Source organism: Sapajus apella, unplaced genomic scaffold (assembly GCF_009761245.1).
Source record: "Sapajus apella isolate SASKATOON/1434 unplaced genomic scaffold, GSC_monkey_1.0 scaffold38, whole genome shotgun sequence".
Lineage (NCBI taxonomy): Eukaryota > Metazoa > Chordata > Mammalia > Primates > Cebidae > Sapajus > Sapajus apella.
The window spans coordinates 2312177-2333621 of NW_022436978.1; the positions used below are offsets into that span (position 1 = coordinate 2312177).

Consider the following 21445-nt stretch of genomic DNA (forward strand, 5'->3'; position numbering starts at 1 on the left):
CCTTTCCTATGCAGAAGAGACTAGAACAGCACCCATCTCTAGGGGTATTAGGAAGATTACATGATAACTATGTGTGTGGAGCACTGAGCCCAGCCCAGTGCCTCATACCTGGGAAGACTTTCATGGAGGTATGTTGCTTTCCTGATGTTGTGCCATCAGGGGCTGAGCTGTGCATGTACTGCCGCCCTCCCAGTACCTTGCACTACGCAGCCTAATTGTCTCCTCCAAGGAAGATCCTTCAGATAGCTGGATGACACTAATTTGAGCGTAAACTCTCCCACAGAAACGAACCCTGAACCCTCAGAGCGTCTTTGCCAGTAATTGCTTCAGAACTGGTGCTTCGTGTCTGAGTGTCTAGGGGTGCTGTGGTAGATTTATCACCCACCAGGAGATTTGATGCTTGTTATCTCAGAAACAAAATGAGAACAGGATATGGTGAATGGTTAAGGTTACAAAGCCACCTTGCACATGGGTTAACCCAAGATCACTGCCTTCAGCTGAACACAGAGGTGACAGGTACCCTGTGGCTTGTCAGTGGCAGGAAACCTTTCTGCAGCCAACATTCTGGGCAAAGAAAGAGGCTGTTTACTGAGGTGGTAGTCCTAGCTCTGTTGTCTGAGCTTTGGCAGGCATTAACCTCTCTGAACTAGTTTTCTCATCTGAAAATGGGGATGATAGTGCCAGGCCTCCTACACAATGGCATTAGTTACCAGGGACCAGCAGGGACCGGGCAGCTGGAAGAGGGTGCTGCTTTGAGAGCCCCTTGGAGGAGAAAGCCAGAGTGACTGCCCTGACCACCTTCCTGACCACTCCCTGATCACTCTTTGCCCTGCCTCCACCCCTGCAGTAGGGGTAGCTCTAGACTTTTCTCTTCTGTGGTACCATCTCCTCCATAGAATATCCACGGAGGACACACCTGGGCTCCTAGCTCCCAGGTAGCCCCTAGAGTCAGTGTCATCTTGTGTTCCCCACATCTCAGATGATATGGCCGTTCGTGGCCTCTGCCATATCTCTAATGGGATTGGAGCGCATAAGTACCGTAGCTACCCCCCAGGTTTGGGAATTTGGTAGGGAAAGGGCATGTCCTTTACTCTCCAACCCTGAGGCCACACCAAGGCAATGTGGACTCAAGCAGAGCCCACACTCAGCCTGATCCCTTCTCCCCAGGCCTCTGATGCCACATGCTGGTGTGGGTGAGCGGAGGGGAGAGCCAAGTGGAAGGGAGAAGGGTGGGCCTGAGGTTGGGAACTGGCCCTTCCCCGCACATGACTGCACTGTCCTCTGTGGAGTGGAGCCTGTGCCAACGGCATCTTCTGCTTCCTGGGCTGTGGTGTGGTTGGACTCAGATAAGGCATGAAGGCCTTCTGTAATCTGCACGTGTTGTGCCAGTGTTTATTCCTTTACCCAAGGGAAGGGGTTGGAAAACTGACATCTACTCCAAAGAGTGGCAGGTAAGGGCCCAGAGGCATAGAATCAATGAGTGGCTGAGGAGGCAGAGAAGGCAAAGAAAGATTTTGCTACTGTGCTGTTCCTGGGGCCAGGCAGGCAGAGCTTTCCTAAACTACAAAAGGCCAGTGCAGAGACCCTGGGAGGGGGCAGGCACCTGGTCAGGGAAATCCCCTTGGTCCCAGGTGCTGCTTTTCTGTTGCTGTGACCAGGCAGGCCCAAACATGGCACTTGCAGTGTGCTGGCCATGTTCACAAGCACTGTGGAAGGGAAGGCTGTCATGAGCCAGTAATGTAGGTGGTGAACCAGGGCTTGGGTTGGGGTGCTGCATCACCTGTCCAGAGATATATAGTGGTGGAGCTGTCACGGAACACTCTTGAGTAAGCCCAGAGCCCTGCATTCTCGTAACACCATGCTGCATCTCTCCATGGGGACCCGTGGAGATGCTGTAGGACTCTGCTTCTGCCTCTGTCCCTTGGGCCGGGACGCTGTCAGGGAAACCAGAGACTGGTGGCCTGTCAGAAGTACTCCATGTTAACATGAGTGCACAAAGGGGGAATGACAGAAACTCTCTTTGAAAGCCAAATAAAAGATAAATGTCAGCCTTGTCACCTAAAAGGGCAGAATTTGTTGCACTTGGAGGTCCATGTGGCCTGAGTGCAGTAAAACTCTGCTTTGCATTTAGGCGTGTTTATGAAACAGTAGGTAGGATCCTGTGGGTCCTGAAAGTGGTGTGCCACACACCTGGAAGGCACGATAAAAACCCTCCCTCGCCTTGCTAACATGGGCTGACGTGGAGGGCTTCCATTTTGTGTCACCAGTTCTTGTAAGAAATAATAATTACTGGTATTTTTTGGACCTTTTCTCCACAAATGCAAACTGTGCCAAGTGTTTCACATGCAGTGTCTCAGGTATTCACACCAACCCTGCAGTGTCTCAGGTATTCACACCAGCCCTTAGGGGTGAGTGCTGTCATGTCACGCTTCACTGAAAAGAAAGGAAGCAGGTCCTCGGAGGCTAAGTGATTTGCCCAAGGTCTTACTAACTGGTGAGTGGCAGGGATTCAACTGTGGTCTATCCAACCCCCAAAATCACACCGTTAAGTCAGTTCCAGCCTGTCTCTCTGTGCAGTCTTCTTAGCTGTTGTCAGTTGGTTCTCCATATTTTGGTGAGTGATTTTGGGATACATAAGCCCAAAAACATCCTTAAGCCTATTGAACAGATAGCCAGGATTTAATAAACATGCATAAAATCTGACATTTGAAACGATGCCTCATCCTGTGACCATGTTCTAGAAGTCAAACAAATCTGTCCCACACTTTGGGCAGGAGGTTAGAAACCACAGTGAAAGAGCAGGGTCCTTGTCACTGGTATATTCCATTTCCTTGATAGAACACTGCCCTGAAAGTTTACAACTTATTTCCCATGTTCTGAGCCCAAAGGTAACTTTTTTGTATATTCCAGGCATACCACATTAAAATAAATTGTACCGAAGTATGAAAGTTTGGAGACTTTAAAAGTTTTATTTCTTATGAAATTCATGTGCTATTAATATGTAACATATGTGTGTATATACATTTATATATGTTGGTATGGCAGACATTGGAAAATTTCATTTTCAAAATGCTGCTTATATTCATTACAGTCTTAAACACTGTTTTGCACATTCTTCAAGCATTCCATGGACCTCTTGAGTTCTCAGCCTATTATAATTTTGTTTTGCCCATTGTTGGAAAACTGACATCTACTCCAAAGAGTAGCAGGTAAGGGCCGTTCTTGGTCTTGCCCATTCATAGCCCCTGGTGCTAGTTATTCTGGATTAATCAAAGCAACCTGAACATCTACCTATACAAAAGTCAAACCCCAAAGTGAGGCAGAACCTGATCTCATTTCTGTTAGGTGCCCTGGTGGTTGAGGTGTGAGCCTGATAAGTCAGCATTTGTTTTCACAGCTGCTCTTACCTCCGCTGTTTGCCCAGTAGCCAGAAGAGCCTTCTGAGCTTGGGCACCCAGTGTGCCACCTACCATCAACAACTTTATTGGCTGTGCTCACCTCTTCAACTTTCAGCCCCAGTGCCAATTAAGGAGAACCTGACAGCATAGGAGTTGCATGTCATCCCTCTTGGTTTCAGCATTCTTGGGGATAGAGGAAGGAAAGTCCTTAAAAATTTTAGACCTCCTACTTGTGCTTTCAGCATGAGTGTTCAAGAAGAGAACAGTACATATTCACACTTGAGAGGAAGCATTCCAAACCAGCCAGAGTGTCTGATAACTTCTCCACGAGAAGGCCCAAGCTATAAACAAAGCCTGCCTCACCGATCCAGAGGACACAGCCATGCCTTACAAATTCCAGAGCAGCTATTCAAAACCTTGACAAGGCCTATAGCTGGAACATGCTCGTGGCCTCCACATTGTGGGAGGCAGAATAAGTCTTAGAATTGTCCTCAGAAGACTTCCATTGATGTGAGACCCCAAGGTAGGGGAGGCAGCCAATGTCCTTCACAAGTTTCCAGAAGTTCTTTCGAAACTTCAGGCTGACAAAGGCATAGAGCACAGGGTTAAGGCAGGCACGCAGGTATGCGATAGCCTCTGTCACTACGATGGCGTACTGAAAGCTGGTCATGGCATCGTACTCCCACTGTGTGCTGCGGATGAGCTTCACAAGGTTGAAGGGCGTCTGAGTCACCAGGAACACAGCCATCACCAGGAAGATGATCTTTAGAGATCTGTGCTTCTGGAAGCCTCGGGCGTGAAGCAGTGTTTTGATTATGACTGAATAGCAGACAATCATGGCGAGCAGTGGCAGGAAGAACCCCAGTGTCATCTGGGTGGCAAGAACCACAGTGGAAATCTCCTCATTATGGTAACCACATATGAGCTTGTCGAGATCAAAGACATTGCCATAGATGATTTGGGGCAAGGAAACCAGCAGGGATATCACCCAGATGAGCAAGGAGGTGACCTTGCCCCAGGTCAACCTCTTGGCTTGCTGGTTGTAGGCCTTGGTGGCCTTAACCACTGCAGTGAAACGATCCACAGTGATGCAGGTGAGGATGAGCATGGACGTGTAGAAGTTTATAGTGTAGATGCCCAGTAGGGTCTTGCACATGGCCTTGCCGAAGACCCACTCATGGATGCCTGCATAGGCCCAGAAGGGTAGAGTGCAGACAAACACCAGGTCAGCCAGGGGCAGGTTCACCAGGAACACATCCGTTAGGCTCTGCAGCTTATGGTAGAAGATGGATATGACCAGCACGAGGGAGTTCCCTACCAGGCCGCAGATGAACACCACCAGGTATGTGCAGGGCAGAAAGACCTTCTTGAACTGCAGGAAGTGTTGATGCTCCTCCCGGCTGCTCTCATAGGAACTGTTATAGTCTTCGTAATTGTACTCTGCCATGGTGTCTGTTCTAATGAACACCTATGAATAAGAACCCAGGAATTATATTTGGGGCTGAGGATGCCATTCTCTGTCTTTCTGCTGTCCCATTGACCACATTTAGGGGGGAAATAGTTGTCTCCTGAACTCACCCACTGGGATGTGTAGGAACAACACAGCAACAATATTGAAAATAGCCAATTCTGAGGGGAAATTGATCAGGCAGGACAAGGACTCTCCATTAGCCTGAAAATTCTCAGGATCTCACCCATCCAGGAGACAACTCATAACTGACCCCTAAGTACATTCCATAAAATCCTGTGCTCAAGTATTTTGAGAGCAAAAGTCGCCCTGCTGCCAGGTGGGCACAGTGCTCTTTGGAAAAGCAGCATGAGAATGGATGGTTGAGCCCATTGATAATCTGAGCTCATCAATGGGAAGTGCCTGTTTTCATCTCCCCCTGCCTCACCACAGCTACCCATCCTGAGCCCCGTTTCCTAATACATTGTGAAAGCTAAAGCCAGTGCCCCTGCCAGGGGGCTCTGCTATCAAGGAGACTCCTGGAGACCACAGATGTTTGGGGATGACAAGACTGCTCTGCTTGGGTAGGCAGTCCTTCCTGCCTTTACTTCCCCTCAATTGCATAGGTTTTCAAAGGCTACTAATGGGGAAACAAGGCACAAAAAAGCCCATAGCTGCGCAGCACTTTGGCTCAGCTGGCTTCATGGATAAAGCATTGGGTAGTTCTCCTCACTTCCCAAATAAACTTTCTCCTTTAGCATCTAACACAGTTTATGGCATTCCACCATCAAAGTCTCATTTCCTGAAGACTTCTGAGCAAGAAGTCTCTTAAAAGGTAGATTTCCCCAAAGGGGAACCTTGTCTTAGCTTAGGTGATTGTCAGGTTAGGACTTAGGGGCCTCCTTTAACAAGCAGAAGACTCAATTGAAATGGGGTACCAGATGGGCTGCATTTCTTACCCAGGGATGTCACTTTTCTCTGACCCTTCCCTCTGCCCTGTGACCCTGCCAAAGACCACGGACAGGACAAAGGGTCATGTAACCTATGGTGTGGGAGCAGGAGCAGCTGCAGTAGCATCAGCCCATGAGTGCCCTTGCTACTGACCTGCAGATGCTCAACATGCAGCAGCTCATTTCCAGTGACCTGGAGCCATGTCTGGCCAGCACCTCAAGAAGGTGTGTGAAGAAGGGCAGGTGTTTTGATAGAATCTCTGCCAAGTTTAGCAAAGTCAAAATATTGCCTGACCAGACAAGGACATATAAACAATGAGGTTACCTCTCCTAATCGACTCAGAAACACTTCTGTCCGTGACATTGAGTCCTGACTGGGAACAGTGTCTCTGATGCTGCTGCTTGCCTCTGTCTTTCCAGGGGCCAAAGTGCCCTTTCTCTCTAGCAAGGAAGGATGTTGCCTTTGGGCTAAGACTGTTTAATAAATAATCCTTGCCCTTCGACCACAGTTGTTAGATCTCTAAGGGAGATAAGTCAGCCAGTAGACATCCTGCCACCCACAAGCTTTCTGGGGTACTATATTGAGTAGGTAAGATAATGTGTATGTGTTATTGATTCACACAGGCAAAAACAGATTTTCATAATTTAAAATATGAAACAGGTGGCTTTGCTCTTAAGAATAATATCCAGCTCCCCATTATTGCTTGACTTGCCCTTGCCTTTTTTTGATATCCTCCTGTTCCAGCTTTTGGTGGTCCCTTATGCTGCTATTACGCATTTCCTCAAAGGACCTGTGCCAATTCATGTGTAAGAATTGGTAAACTTTGTTATGTAGTAATTGGTAAACAGATTGGGCCTGGACAGTGCTGTGCAAATAGAGTATTAAAAATTACTTTCTCTTCTAGAAGAGGCCAAAAATATTCATTTATTTATCTTCTGTAATCAAAATCCTATTTTGATTTCTGCAAATCAAAAAAATACATATACAACTTTGGAAATAGTGTAAAAGTCTGATAATAAATGATGAAGCAAATTATAATTCAGACAGAATATGACTTAAATGTTTAGGAAGTATTTTTAACAATTTTGGGAAATGTAATGCAGTTAAATTGCTAAAAACAGTGTAAACACAAAACAAATATGCAAAGTAAGTGTTATCTATTACTGTTACAACAAACAGATGTCAAAAATGATATAAAATTGTGATTCTTAACCTTTTTTGACCGTAAACTCTTTTGAGAATCTCTTAAAAACTGCAGACCTTTTCTCAGAAATAATGCGCATGCACGTGTGTGCACACACACACACACACATACACCCCTCTGCAATTCTGGGAGTCCATGAACCTCTTGAATCCCTCTGCCATGTACTCTGAACTCATTTAAGAGTTCATGATAAACTATATGATTTTGACTGTACTTTTAAAAACCTGGAAAAAATGATCGCATTTTATTAGAAGTTGGCCTTCAGCTGAGGGAATTATGGGTGACCTATTTCTTCCTTTTTTTTTTAATAGTTCCCAAAGTTTCTACAGTAGTGCATTGATTTATAATGAAAAAAGAACATAAATGATAATCTGAGAAAACAGCCTGTCTTAGGCAAAAGAAATGAAAACAGAAATTATTCATTGAGCAAATATAGGCACTAACTAGAGTCGCCCTATCTCCCCAGGTGTATCTGACTATGCCATTGCTAGCAGTACCATCAGCCTACAGGCACTAACCGTGTGCCCAGAACCATGTTCGCTGTTTTTCATGTTTCTCCAATTTAACCCATACGGTAGCAGATGGCAGTGATGGAGTTTGAACTAAAAGCAGTTGAGCTCCATAGCCTGGCATTTTACACTGTGCCCCACTACAGACAGGAATCTGAGAATACCAACAATCCCTGGAGCTAGTCCTCCCTGTCTTCTTTTAAGTATAAAGAGTAAGACAAATGACTCACCGGCAGAAATGCTTGGTCGGTTTGTTCCAGAGATGAGCTTGCTCACAAAGCAAGGTCTGCCTCTACTTCTGTGATGTGGTTCATGTTTCCGCTGAACCTTTTTAAAGAGCCCTCAGCTGGTTATACACGAGACCCATCCCTACTCCCGTCTTTTAGTTTTGAATCCACATGATCAGCCCTCCCCTGTGTAATGCGTGGGTCAGTCAGAGATGGATGGGTGACTCTGATACCCCATACCCACTTCATTCTGCCTCGGGGCTGATTCTTCTGTCAGAGCATGACAGGGGTTTTATTTTTAAACTAAAGGGGAACAATAAGGAAGTTTGGCTCTGGCCATCCACTGAAGATGGTAGCATTGGTACCTTAAAATTACTTAATTCATGAGTCAGACGTCTTTTTGGAACAGTTGAGGCCTGGGCCAGTGCTGAGTGCATGGCTGGGTTCTGCGTGCACATGCAGCTCCAGCATATGTGATAGCGGTTTTGCCCCATAGCAGCCCTGCAGTGGATATTATCTCTCTGTTATAGATGAGAACACCGAGGACCATAGCTAAAATAACAGTCCCCAGTCCACACAGCTAGAAACTGGCAAATTGAAGATACACACTTAGGTCTGTGTCATTACCAGACCAATGAACAGGATGATGATGGGTCTGCCAGAGGTCCTGGTGCAGCCCCACCTCCTAAGCCCACACCTCTCAGGCCCCTCAGCAGGCAGTGCCCACCAACCCTGCCTAGCCTGGCTGGAATCATCTGGTTTCCTTGGTCTGCCCTCCCTACTCCTGGAATTCCCCAGATGTTGACGACTTTTATCTCAGTACAGTTCTAGTTGTCAGCCTCCATGATCTAACATTACTGACCCTTCTGGGAAATAACGGTGGAAGACAGGAATTGGGGGCATGTCTGCTTTCCTAGAAGTAGCTGACCTCTTGTGGAGGTGCCTGGCCTCCCTTCTCTGACTGTGCACTGCCATTCAGGCTGCATCTCCCCAGTGCTATTGCTTTCTCTACCACCTGCTAGGTGGACCTTCTCATGTGGCTCTTCCTAAGGGCAAATATCAAGCATTGGGAGCAAGGACCAGGAGCAGCCTCAGGATCCAGAGACTAACACTCAGTTCTACTGCAAGCTTGGCCCTATGCTGGATGCTTCTGTGTACAGCCATCTAATCCTAATCACTTACAGATAGGCAGACAGAAGATTAGAGAGATTAGCCCACTTGCCTAAGAACACACATCCCCAGCGGTCACCCAGTACTGTCTGACTGCAAAGCCAATGCTTCCTGTTCTGCTCTGTGTATGGAGCTGTGATAACAGATCTGAAGACCTCTAGTAGGTTTGCAGGCATTTTTTCAGTGAATTAGTTCAGACTATCCTTTCTACCAAACTGGTACAAATGAGTGAGGTGTTCCTTATGGGCATGAACCATGAGGCTGCATAGACTGCATACCAATGGACAGATGGATGCAGGGAGTGGTGAATGAATGAAAAAAGGAATAGACTGAGCCAAATAGATCCCTGTCTTTCTGAAAGAGACCTTTCAAGGCAGGATGGCAATTTAAAGTAACCCTGCCTAATATTTAGGAATCTTTAAGCTTTGAGGGCTGAGTTTTACCTAGGTACAAGTCAACCATGCCATTCAAGACAGGTCCATAGAGCAGTATTAGAATGGCCTGAGCCTCATCAGACACCCTTGGCCATGCTATTCTTAGCAAGCCTTTCTACTCCATGGGGAAAACAGGCTGGCACCTAGAGCCCTACATGACTGTGTATACATGTTCATATGGAAATATTTGAGAAAGCATGGCTTATCATGGCCATTCTTTAATGGAAACTTCTCTGTAGTACAAAAGACTTGCAACTAAATTTGAGGAGCTGAGCTACTCACAGGTTCGGGGCTAAAATTTTATTTTACAAAATGTCTTTTATTTACAAAATGCCTTTTATTGTCTGCCAGTTTGTAGTGTTAATTGTCTAAAGGGTATTACTTTTATTTGAAACAAAACTTTAAACTTCTTAAGGGTGGGTACCCAATCATATGTGTCTTAGATTTCCCCAGAAATACCTAAATATTTTCTAAATAAAATTGGGGTAAGAGTAAAAGGGAAGTGCAGACATACCTGCTGCAGGTTTATCTTGGAAGTCAGGCTGTTGGCCTGCTCTCCTTTCCCGCACATTGCAGAGCTGCTAAGTTATCTGTTCTAGGATTCAGATGAGACATTTACTGCTCTGGTGGGAGCAGAGCTACTATGGCTGAGAGGTATTGATCTGGGGATTGTTAATAAGCAGGAGAGCAGGAGAAGGAATCCACGTATTGAAGTTGACTACCTCCAGCAGAAGAAGGTGAGGTGTAGAAGTGTCTTACCAATAGGAATTATGTATCTGAGTCACGGGCGCCAGAGTATGTTAGCAGCAGCAAATCCATGTGGGTCTGCAGCAACTCGAGTCTTGCCTCCTTGGAGGAAAGAATTTGGCCAAGGGGCAAAAGTAGGTTTAAGGCAGAGGGAGAGATTGAGGCAAGTTTTAGAGCAGGAACAAATGCAAGTAAAGTATACTTGGAAGAGGGCCAAACAGGTGACCTGAGATCTGAGTGCCCCGTCCAGCCCATGATGTGAGGTTCTTATACACTGGCATGGTTCCAGGCTTTGTGTTTCTTCTCCCTCGACCCTTCCCTTAGTGCAAGCTGTCTGCAAGCCTGGAGGCTTGCCAGCACTAGGGGCTGCATGGTCAGTGTGTTTACTGGAGTTGTATGCATGCCCACCTGAGGTGCTTTTCCCTTACCAGTCGAATGTTTCTAGAGGACTGGCTAAACTGCCATTTTGCCTGTTAGTGTTCATCCTGTGCCCACCCGCCCAGCTCCTGAGATCTTACCAGGACGCTGCTGGTTACCAGCTTCAGATGTTTTCTATCTATTGGAAGACTTTCTCTGGCTCTGGCTGCAACCAGTTATTTTAGAGAGACAGTTTAACAATTGCCCAACCATTACTTGCTGGTCACCTGACATTCCTGGGGGAGGGAGGCCCTCTCGTGCCTTGCTCATGTCTGCCTAGCTACCTACTCTTAACACTAGGAATTTATAAGCAATGGATTGGCAAAGTAAAATCAAGTTAATACAATAATAATAAATCGATAGCAACATTAAAAGATGCCCCCAGATCACAGAGTGAATGTGATGTGTGTGGTGTGGTTCAGCCCAACCTTCCAAACCTTCTCTGGTCTGTGGAGCCTTCTGCTGTGAGAGGCCTGTGCTGTACCTGCACTGACCACAGTGGCCACCAGTCCAGGTGATAACTGAGCACTTGAAATGTGGCTAGTGCAACCAAGGAGCCAAATGTTTAGTTTAATATATGAATTTAAGTTTATATAGCCACATATGGCTAGTGGCTATTGTATTGAAGAGTACAGTTCTAAACTGAAGTCACCTCCACTTCACGGCAGACTGTTCACAGATGGAGGCTGACCAGAGGGACAAGAGGAGCCCGTGCAATCAGAAAAAGCAACACTTCTCACTCTGCCGGGCTTAGCGAGGCTGAGGGGAGATGGCGCCCTCTGGGTAAGATTGGCAGCAAGGCACCTTGGGCCATAGGGGTTTTCCAGGCGTCCGTTCCTCCCTCTGCTAGTTTCTAAACAAGCGGAAGATCTGTACTGCAGGCAGCCTGCAGGATTAAAGTTGTGTGGTAATTACATAACAAGCAAGCTGAGGCCATTTGATTTGTGACTGGGAAGGACTATAGACTCCGTTTGTAGAGACCAAGCTGGAGGGGCTCCACCGTGATTCACGCAGAGAGATGTGAACTCTAGGACTGCAGTGCCCGGGACTGCCTGGTTTGTGCCCAACACTTTATCCTGACTCGCTCCTAATGCGGAAGCCTTGGGTATGTCCTCCTTTGGGAGCATTTGGGACAGAAGAAAACCTTACTCTGAGACAAATAATGTAGACATTCACTGGGCGTGGGCTGTGTGCACAGCAAGGTGCCCAGGCATGCCAGGGTGAAACCCGCAAAGGGACAGACAAGTTGACAGACTGGAATATGTGTTCTAGAGATATTCAGCTCCACTGACCACAGGCTCCTGCAGAAACTGAGAAGGAAAGGGTGGCATGCCATCAGCCAAGCTAGCAGTAGGCTGCCATGACCAGAGCAAGGGGAGGAGGAAGGCTTTGTGGGCAGTGAGTATCTTATCTTTGCTGATTCTGCCTCAGTAGCAAGGAAAGGAAGCAGCTCTAGTAGGGGGTGGGCTGCCCTCTAGTGATCATGCTTTGGTTGCCATCCTTCTCAAGCTCTTACATCCCTTGGTATTCTGAGTTGCTGGAACATTTTCTAGGGCATCCCACAGTAAGAAATACATCTTACGTGGCTACCTAGTGTGCATGTGTATACACATACGGTCAAAACAAGCCTCATAAGTACTTACCCTCGTAACATGCAATATACTATTGTATTTTCTATTTTATTCTAAATGTTGGTCATAACCTACTAAATTGATTCACAGCCCAATAAATGGATAATGACCTGCAGTTTGAAACCCTATTGAGAAGAAAGCCCTCTGCCCTAATTGTTACCTTTGAGACTGCATCACCCACCCATCTCACTCCCACGTCACTCATGTAGCGTGTCCACCAGGGCCAGCAAAGGTCTGGGAAACCTGCTCTGTGAATCGTCTGCTTGTCTGTCATCAGGCAGTCTGTCATCACTGTGGTCAGAGAGGAGGGTGATAGATGAAGAGAGATCATATGTTAGGATATCTTTTATCCTGAATGCAGGAAAATTGGGAGAACCAACTACAGCTTTCAGAGTCTCATCCTACATTATCTCTTTATCTCGTTTATGGTATTTGCCTTGGACAAGGATGAAAGCAGGCCTGAGTGACCCTGGCCTGTCTGCTCTGGACCTCTGCTTCCCTGTTACCGAGTGGGTGGTTGCACGAGCTGGCTCCTTGAGCAGCTTCTTGCACTGATGTTCCCTGTTTCTGTTCGTCCCAGGGTGAGGTTGGGGGCCTGGAAACCAGTAGCTGGAAAAGCAAAAAGAAGGAGGTGTTAGGCAAGGAGGAGGACAGAGAGGGGGCTGAGGCCAGGGAGAAAAAGAAACACCAAAGTGACAAATCATGCCCCCGGTGGCAGCAGGTGCTGCAGCCCACATTCTTCCTGCACCTTCCCTGAGAAGAGCACGGGAAGCTGCAGGCAGGAAGCTGCTTACCAGAGCAAGCCCACCTCTTTCTCAGTCAGTGGGCTCCATAAAGTGCTACCTCTGAGTCCTTTAAGATGTACAGCCTTTTCAAGCCATCAGAACCCAGAGTCCATCCAGTTCCATCTCCTTCCATTTAGAGAAGGGAAACCGGGGTCTCAGGAGGAAAGCGCTCACCGTGAGCCACATAGTTAGTCACAGTGCTGAAGCTGAAATCATGATGGACCCCACCACAGTCATACCACCTCCCCTGCCCTCGGGGGCCACAGAGACCTCCAGCTAGACGGAGCCCCCCACTGCTCAGGGCTGGTGGCATTCAGCTCCTGGAAGAACATGGATTGTTTCAGCATTTTGAAAAGAAGCCACACTGAGTGGGAGATCTTCCGCATTAATGCCAGCACAGGAGGGCAAGCATTAGTTTTGGAACTAGGTTTCCTCTTTGTCAGAACTGGGGAGTGGAGCTGGTTGGGCTCTGAGGCACCTGAGATTGTATAAGCACCTGGCTGAGCTGAGCCTGGGGTCCCACAGGGAGAGCACTCAGTTGCTGTCAGGGTATAGTTCTGCCTCCAGCCCTGCCTCTGAGGAACTGCCTGGGCTTCTGTGTCCCCATCAGTGAAGTGCAGGGACTGCAATCTGCCAATATGTTCCAAGGATCAGTAACTGAGACGGTGTTAAAAACCTCCCCTGGGTGCCTGTTCTTGTGCCTCAGGGATGGGCCAGAGGCTTCTCTAGTCATGCACTGGCACTGAGAAGGCAGGACCCAGTGGCGCTGGTACCTTGGCCCTGTGGCAACAGCTCTGTTGGCGTGGGCTAGGAAAGTGGTTGATTTGTGATTCCACTCACCGTCTATAGCAGAAGGTCTCTTCCCTACAGCTGCTCCAGGGAAACTGCTGTAGCCCTATTGTCTTCTCCCTGTCCACTTGCTTGGCCCTAGCCCCTGCGGCCCTCCCTCTACTCACAAAATCTGCTGGGGCCTCTGTCACGGCCTCTGCGATTAAAGGATTCTCCATGCACCTGAATTTGGCTACATGACTCCAAGACTGTGGACCCCAGGATGTGAGACCCTGTGTGTTGATAGCTAAATGTCTGTGTTCTCATTTGTGGCATTTCAGGGACACTACATCAACCTCACTAACGCCTGAGGACACTGAAGACATGCCCGTGGGGCAGGATGCAGAAATCTGCCTGCTGAAGTCTGGAGAACTAATGTAAGTGGCAGCTGCTGCCTGGTTTGGCGTTGGAGGAGCACTGGCCTCTCCAGTGCCAGCACTGGGGACCACCCCAGGGGCTCTGACTTGAAACCAGTGAGGCTTCAGCTTATGCCTTTTCTTCAGGTATAGCTTATATACATTAAGATTCAAGCAAGTATACAGTGCCTGAATTTTGATGAATGTTACAGTGTAATCACTACCACAGTTAAGATATAGAACAGTTCCCTCACCATGGAAAGTTCCCCGTGCCCCTTTATAATTATTCCTCCCACACCCCATGTTCTTTTCTCAAAATATCCCGTTAATTTTCTTATCGTAAGAGCAAAACACTTTCATTGTAAAAAATTAGGAAAATAGAGATAAGCAAAACACTTTGATATATAGCGCTCTAGTCTTTTTTATACACATACACACATATAATTTTTAACACAAACAAATATTCTAAATCTTATTTTGTAGTCTCTTAAAATTTGCTGTAGCATGAGTATTTTTCCCTATCATCGAGTTCTCTAGTGTTATGTCCACGGGCTGCATAATTGTCATTGAATAGATTCAATCATTCATTCACAGATATCTATTCATTAGCTGTGAGGTACCAGGTACTGTTTTAAGTGCTTAGGGTATGTCAGTAAACAAAACCAACAAAGACCCACCCCTAACCCTCATCAAGCTTACATTTCAGCAAGGGTTGATAGACGATAAACTATACACATAATTAATCAAGTCAATATTGTATCGATGTTGCAAGGTGGTGCTTGCTATGGGAAAGGTAAAGTAGGGTAACAGGGAAGGAGAATTTGCCATTTTAAATAGAGTGACACTGAGAAGATAAGACTTGAGGGAGGTGAAGGAGTTGCCAGGCATATATCTGAGGGAATAGCATTTCAGGCAAAGGGAACAGGCAGCACAAAGGCCCTGAGATGGTGCCTGGCATGTTCAGGGACTGAGAAAAGGGCCAGTGTGCCTGCAGCAGAGAGAACCAGGAGGCGGAGTCAGAGTGGGAATGAGGGTCCCAGCACACAGGGCCTTGTCGGCCATTGTAAGGACTTTGACTTTGAATCTGAGGGACATGGGACCCCCCCAAATGAGGTTTGTAGCATTAAGAGTGATTCGATCTAATTTACATACGAAAAAGGATCATTCTGGTTGCCATGGTGGAGAATAGATGATGGAGGGCAAGAGCAGAAGAGGGGAGAACAGTTGGGAGGGTATTAGAGGAATCCTTGTTCCTTGGACCAAGTGTTGGCAGAGAGGACAAGGGCAAATTCTGGGCCTATTTTGAAGATCGTGCAGACGGAATTTCCTGACGGGTTAGATGTGGTTGTGAGAGAATAGATAACCCATTCCAGCAGTTCTCAGGTGACCCTGGACCACACTCAGACAGACACTATGTTCAATTATGGGGTAGACCGAGCAGGAAGAATTAAGTAGCCCCCTCACAAGCCGTTGATGCTGGGGAGTATGAAGTGTCAGGGCCACCCTTTCTGGAGAGCACCGTGGCTGCAGGATGTACCAAAAGTTCAAGAATTGCATTTTCCCTATGATGCAATAAGCCTACATCTGGGAAATAATGACTAGATGTGCAAAGATAAAGCTACCAAAATGTCCCTTGCATGCTACTCACAGCAGTGACAATTAGAAATAGTAAAAGAGAACTTGAATGATTGTGAATGGCTGTTGAATTTTGTCAGATCTTTTTTCTGTGTCAGTTGATAAGATCATAGGCTTTTTCGTCCTTAGCTTGTTGATATGATGGATTGCATTGATTGACTTTCAAATATTGAACCAGCCTGCGTACCTGGGGTAAATCCCACTGGCTGTGGTGTATAATTCTTTTCACAGCTGGATTTGGCAAAATGTCTAAAGAATGTTTTGCCAGATACAGAATTCACAGTTGACAGTTCTTTTCTTTCAGCATTTGAAATGCGTGTGCCGCTACCTCCCTCTGGCCTCCATGGTTTTAAATGAGAAGTCCCCTGTCATTCAAATTGCTATTCCCCCATAGATAATGTTATTTCTCTCTACCTGCTTTCAAGTTTTTTCTTTGTCTTTTTTAATATTTTTTTTTACTTTTTTATTCTTTTATCATACTTCAAGTTCTGGGGTACATGTGCAGCATGTGCAGGTTTGTTACATAGGTATACACATGCCATGGTGGTTTGCTGCATCCATCACCCCATCATCCATATTAGGTATTTCTCCTATTGCTATCCTAACTCCCCACTCCCTTCTAACCCTCCCCTAGACCCCACTCCCCAACAGGCCCCAGTGTGTGATGTTCCCCTCCCTGTGTCCATGTGTTCTCATTGTTCAACACCCACTTATGAGTGAGAACATGCAGTGTTTGGTTTTCTGTTCTTGTGTCAATTTGCTGAGAATGATGGTTTCTAGCTTTGTCCATGTCCCTGCAAAGGACATTTGAGCAAAGAGTTCATGACTAAAACACCAAAAGCAATGGCAACAAAAGTCAAAATAGACAAATGGGATCTAATTAAACTAAAGAGCTTCTGCACAGCAAAAGAAACTATCATTAGAGTGAACTGGCAACCAACAGAATGTGAAAAAAATTTTGCAATCTACCCATCTGACAAAGGGCTAACATCTAGAATCTACAAAGAAGTTAAATAAATTTACAAGAAAAAACCTCATCAAAAAGTGGGTGAAGGATATGAACAGACACTTCTCAAAAGAAGACATTTATGTAGCCAACAAACATAGGAAAAAATGCTCATCATCTCTGGTCATTAGAGAAATGCAAATCGAAACCGCATTGAGATACCATCTCATGCCAGTTAAAATGGTGATCATTAAAAAATCAGGAGACAACAGATGCTGTAGAGGATGTGGAGAAATAGAAACACTTTTACAATGTTGGTGGGAGTGTAAATTAGTTCAACCACTGTGGAAGACTGTGGCGATTCCTCAGGATCTAGAAATAGAAATTCCATTTGACCCAGCAATCCCATTACTGGGTATAAACCCAAAGGATTATAAATCATTCTATTATAAAGACACATGCACACGTATGTTCTTCGTCTTTTGTTCTTAGAAGCTTAATTATGATGGGGCTTGGTGTGAATTTCTTTGAGTTTTTCCTATTTGGGGTACACTCAGCTCTTGAATCTCTAGGCTTATACCTGTTGCCATATTTGGAAAATATTTTTGAATATTTTGAATAGTTTTTCAGATGCACTCTATTTTCCCTCTCCATTTGGGGCTCCAGTGATACAAATGTGAGCTCTTTCGTCCTTGTCTCGCGGGTCTCTGAGACTCTGTTCTTTTTCCTGGCACCCCGCCTCCCAATTCTCTTTTTCCTGTGTTGTTCAGGTTGAGGAATTTCTGTTTTTCTCTCTTCAAGTATAACTGTCATCTTCATTCAGCTATTGAGTGTCCAGTGATTTTTTTTATTTTGGTTATTATAATTATTTAGTTCTAAAATTTCCATTTGGTTCTTTTTTATATCTTCTGTTTCTTTGGTGTGGTTTTTCTACTTTTTTTTATTGTTTCAAGAACATTTAAAATTGTTGTTGAAGCATTTTATGATGGCTGCTTTAAAAGCCTTGACAGATAACTCCAGCATCTGATGGATGTCAGTCTCGGCTTCTGTTGATTGTCTTTCCTCATGTACGCTGTGATTTTCCTGGCTCTTAGGATAATGAGTGTTTTCGTGTGATATGTAGGCGAGGGGCTCAGAGACACTAAGCTGTTGTGATTTTCCTCGTGTTCTGGGGGTCCTTAGTCACTCCGCCTTCCTTCTCCTGCCCTTCACTTTTACTGCAACTGCTGAATTATTATTTTTGGGGTTTTTTAGTGGCAGTTAATGGGAAAGAACAGGGAGATGTTTGAAATCATGTATAATAAAACTTTTTTTAAAAACCTGCCCTCAAGTAAAGGGATGAGGAAAGTTAGGAGATTTAGAATAATTAGAACACATCCCACCTGATTTTGGTAAGCAAAAAAAAAAAAAAGAAATTAAAAAAGGAATAATTAGAACACACAGATCCAAGGCAGATCCTTTTCACATTTGTGACATGAGCCTTATAGACAATAGGCGTCTTAAGATTACATTATATTTGAGCAAACCCTTGATTTGTTTTTGCTAAGCTCTCCTTTGGAGAGGCCGAGTATTGTCCTTGTCACTGAATAGATGATGTCTAGAATACATGATTGGGGCACAATCCAAATACCTGGGTGCCAGGAGAAAATTCTGGAGCATAAAATGGTAAAATGCCCCAGCATCAATGGGGCATGATATCAAGTAAATGACTTTTTTTGTGGTAATATGTTAAGATTTCCACGTTATGAGAAAGGTGTCTTTTCCAGAATGGACCCCCGCACCCACCCTCAGATTCTTGAAAATTGTAAATATTGGTTGAGGGCTCTTAATCAGAAATAAACCCTAACACACAGAGACATATTGTGTTGAATTGAATTCTCACAAAGGTGAGTATTGGAGCTGTTCTTTAAAGATTCTGGTTTTTAAATCGTTTCTTGCCCTTCTCATTAGCTTTGGGGAGTCTGTCCATTCATCTCCACAGCTTTGGAGGCAGATGAGCCCTCAGCACCACCACTTGCTGTGCAGTCTTGGGCAAGTTCCCTAACCTCTTTGAACTTTAGTTCCTGCCCCTGTGTTAAAGGGGACAGTAATACATTTTCTCCACAAAGGCAGTTGGTATGGTAGAAAGATGATGGCTTTGGCTCAGACCTGTGTGAGCCTGGATTGAATTTCTTAATCTGTTTGCATATTAGTTTCCTCTTTTGTAGAATGGCAATAGTGATGCCTTCCTGAGGGAGCCAGTGCAGTAACACATGAAATTGTTGAGCATAGGGCATGGCCTATGGTGGCTGCCACCTTCCCATTTCACAGTTGAGAAACTGAGGCTCAGAGTGAGTTGACTCACCCAAGGCCACACCGCTCCTAAGTTGCAACTCTTCCCTGGAGGCCCTGTCTCCATGATTGTGAGCTAACCTAGCTGCCTCGGGAGTTGCACAGTGTAGGAGGGGTACCACTCAGCCTGGAAGGGGCCCCGAGGAGCAAGCTCCCCGGGTTCATCTTGTAATCTAGTCCTTGCAGCAGTCATGAGGCAGGCCTGGTTGTCCCTGTTTGGCAGATGAGGAAACTGAGGCTTTTGAAAGGATACGCCCTGCAGCAGGGATGCAGTTTGGCCACCCACCTCACGTTCTTCACGTCATACTCTGGGTCCAGCACAGAGGAGCTCACTGTCAGTGAACCCTGTAAACTTCTTGAAGAAGCTTTTATCTACCCAAGGAGAGTAAGAACAAGCTTCTCTTCCCAACACCATTGTATCACTTCCGCCACCCTGCATCATAAAGAGTATGGGATGTTGGCATTTGAGGGAAGGTCAGGGTGCCCATGTGGAATCTTACAATGGATGCGAGATGCACCTGAGAAGAGGGACTATATCTAAAGGGCGGGAGGCTTGTGCTGATGAGGTGAAAAGGGTGAGGCAGGGAACTGGAAGGAGAAATGGCAGAGAGAAAGCAGACGGCTGAGCAGGAGGGCACCTTCGAGAGAGCAGCAGAAAGCTGCACCTCGGCACTCACTTCCTGTCCATGAGGGACATGGAGCCGGTCAGGCCATCCTCAATTCCTTAGTTCTCATGGGCTTTCAGCTCCACACAGGCAAGGATGTCGTCTCTATTTTTTACTGCTGTGTCATCAGTGCCTAGAACTATGCCAGGCGTGTAGTAAGCACTCAGGAAACATTTGTTGGAGTGAGCTGCCTGTCCCATACTTAAGCATGTTGGCCAGGGTTACCCGGCACATGTCCTCTCAAGAGCCTCCGAAGTCTCCAGCCACCTCTGAGCCACAGACGACCTGGCCAGTGGACACAAACACTTTGCCCGTCAATCAGGTCCTTCTCTGTATTTTTATTTTAGGATCAAAGTACCCCTCACAGTGGAAGAGATCGCCAGTTTCGGGGAGGGCAGCAGGGAGCTGTTCGTGAGATCCAGCACCTACAGCCTGATCCCCATCACTGTGGCCGAGGCAGGCCTCACCATCAGCTGGGTCTTCTCCTCTGACCCCAAGAGCATCTCCTTTAGCGTGGTCTTCCAGGAGGCCAAGGACACACCACTGGATGAATGTAAGGTATGGCTGGGCTCCCTGCCTGTGGGTTCCTTCACACATCTGGGTACTTGGGCAGGCCTTTTCCAAAGCAGGGCAGTGGCCATCCCACTCTGCTGGGCAGGCCTCACCTGGAATGTTCTGGGCCGTGTCATGCAGAGAAGGTAGAGCACTTGGGCCTTGTCCAGTTTGGGGAGAAAAAGACCCAGAGGTTCTGGAGAGCTGTTTTCAAATGTCTGAAGGTCACACTGTCAGACACAGGTAGTCTGCCCTTGGGATAGACGGGTAGGTGAAAGAGGAGTACAGACATATGACTCAATTTAAGGATCATTTTCTAATAGAACTGTGCAAAACAGGAATGGGTCACCATCTCTCTTCCTCTGATTTTTAGCTTAGGGTGTTCAGCATCTCCACGGAAGGTTATCAGCAGAGACAACCCCAGTGTCACTTGGGTGGTCGAGCTTGAAATCTTGGTGGCAGGTATCAATTCATAAATTCCTAAGACATTCTAGGCATGGAATGTTGACAGTGCCAGGACTGTAGTTCTCAACCTTGGCTGCAAATTAGAAACACCTAGAGAGCTTTTAAAAACTCCACTCCTGAGGCCACACCCTGACCACTAAGTCGGAGTCTCTAGGGGTGGGATCCAGGCATCTCCAAGTGATTCCAATGAGCGGCCCAAGTTGAGAACCACTGGTATAGATTAGGGGGTTGAAGCCAGAGTAGAAAGGATGGAACCCAGATCACAGGGACAGAGGTTGGGCAGGGCTCCGTGGGTGGCTGATTCAGTACGAGGCTAGGAGGAGGGAGGCCCATGCCTGGGGTCTGAATTCCATGCCTGCATCTCTACAGAGAAAGGGTGTAGAGGAATATTGGAAGGAGAGCCAGTTTGGATGGAAACACAAGTTCCACTTGAATTATTCTGAGTGGAAGGAATGGTAAAAGCAGTTGGGCCTGCTGGACTGGAGCTGAAAGGGAAGCCCAGCCTGGGAATATGACTACAGAAATCTCCATTTTGCAAGAATTGCAAGGATCAAGATAGAGAAAAGCAAGCTGAAGTCATGTGAAACAAGAGATCTGTGAAGTCTTTGCAGGACTGTTAGTCCCTTGTGTGTTTGGTCTACTGCGTGCCCTCAGGGGGCTTGAGGCTGAGGGATGAGGAAGGCCCAGAGCAGGAGAGCCCAGCTAGGAAGCACGGTGGGCCACACAGCAGTTCCTTCTCTGGTGCTG

General features: G+C 46.4%; 2 protein-coding genes across 4 annotated transcripts in view; one reads left to right on the plus strand and one right to left on the minus strand.

Annotated features, from left to right (window-relative positions):
• The window catches only part of FYCO1 (FYVE and coiled-coil domain autophagy adaptor 1), a 71328-nt gene that overhangs the window by 45196 nt on the left and 4687 nt on the right, over window positions 1–21445 (plus strand). For all 3 annotated transcript variants that reach the window (XM_032298027.1, XM_032298029.1, XM_032298028.1), the window contains 2 exons: window positions 14030–14125; window positions 20029–20239. In XM_032298027.1, the coding sequence (XP_032153918.1) occupies window positions 14030–14125; window positions 20029–20239 (307 nt within the window). The remainder of the gene's footprint in view (window positions 1–14029; window positions 14126–20028; window positions 20240–21445) is intronic.
• CXCR6 (C-X-C motif chemokine receptor 6) lies at window positions 3232–8012 on the minus strand. The gene is made up of 2 exons (XM_032298030.1): window positions 7740–8012; window positions 3232–4866 (listed from the first exon to the last, which is right to left on the minus strand). The coding sequence occupies exon 2, from the start codon at window positions 4843–4845 to the stop codon at window positions 3826–3828; it is 1020 nt and encodes a 339-aa protein (XP_032153921.1). The 5' UTR covers window positions 4846–4866; window positions 7740–8012; the 3' UTR covers window positions 3232–3825.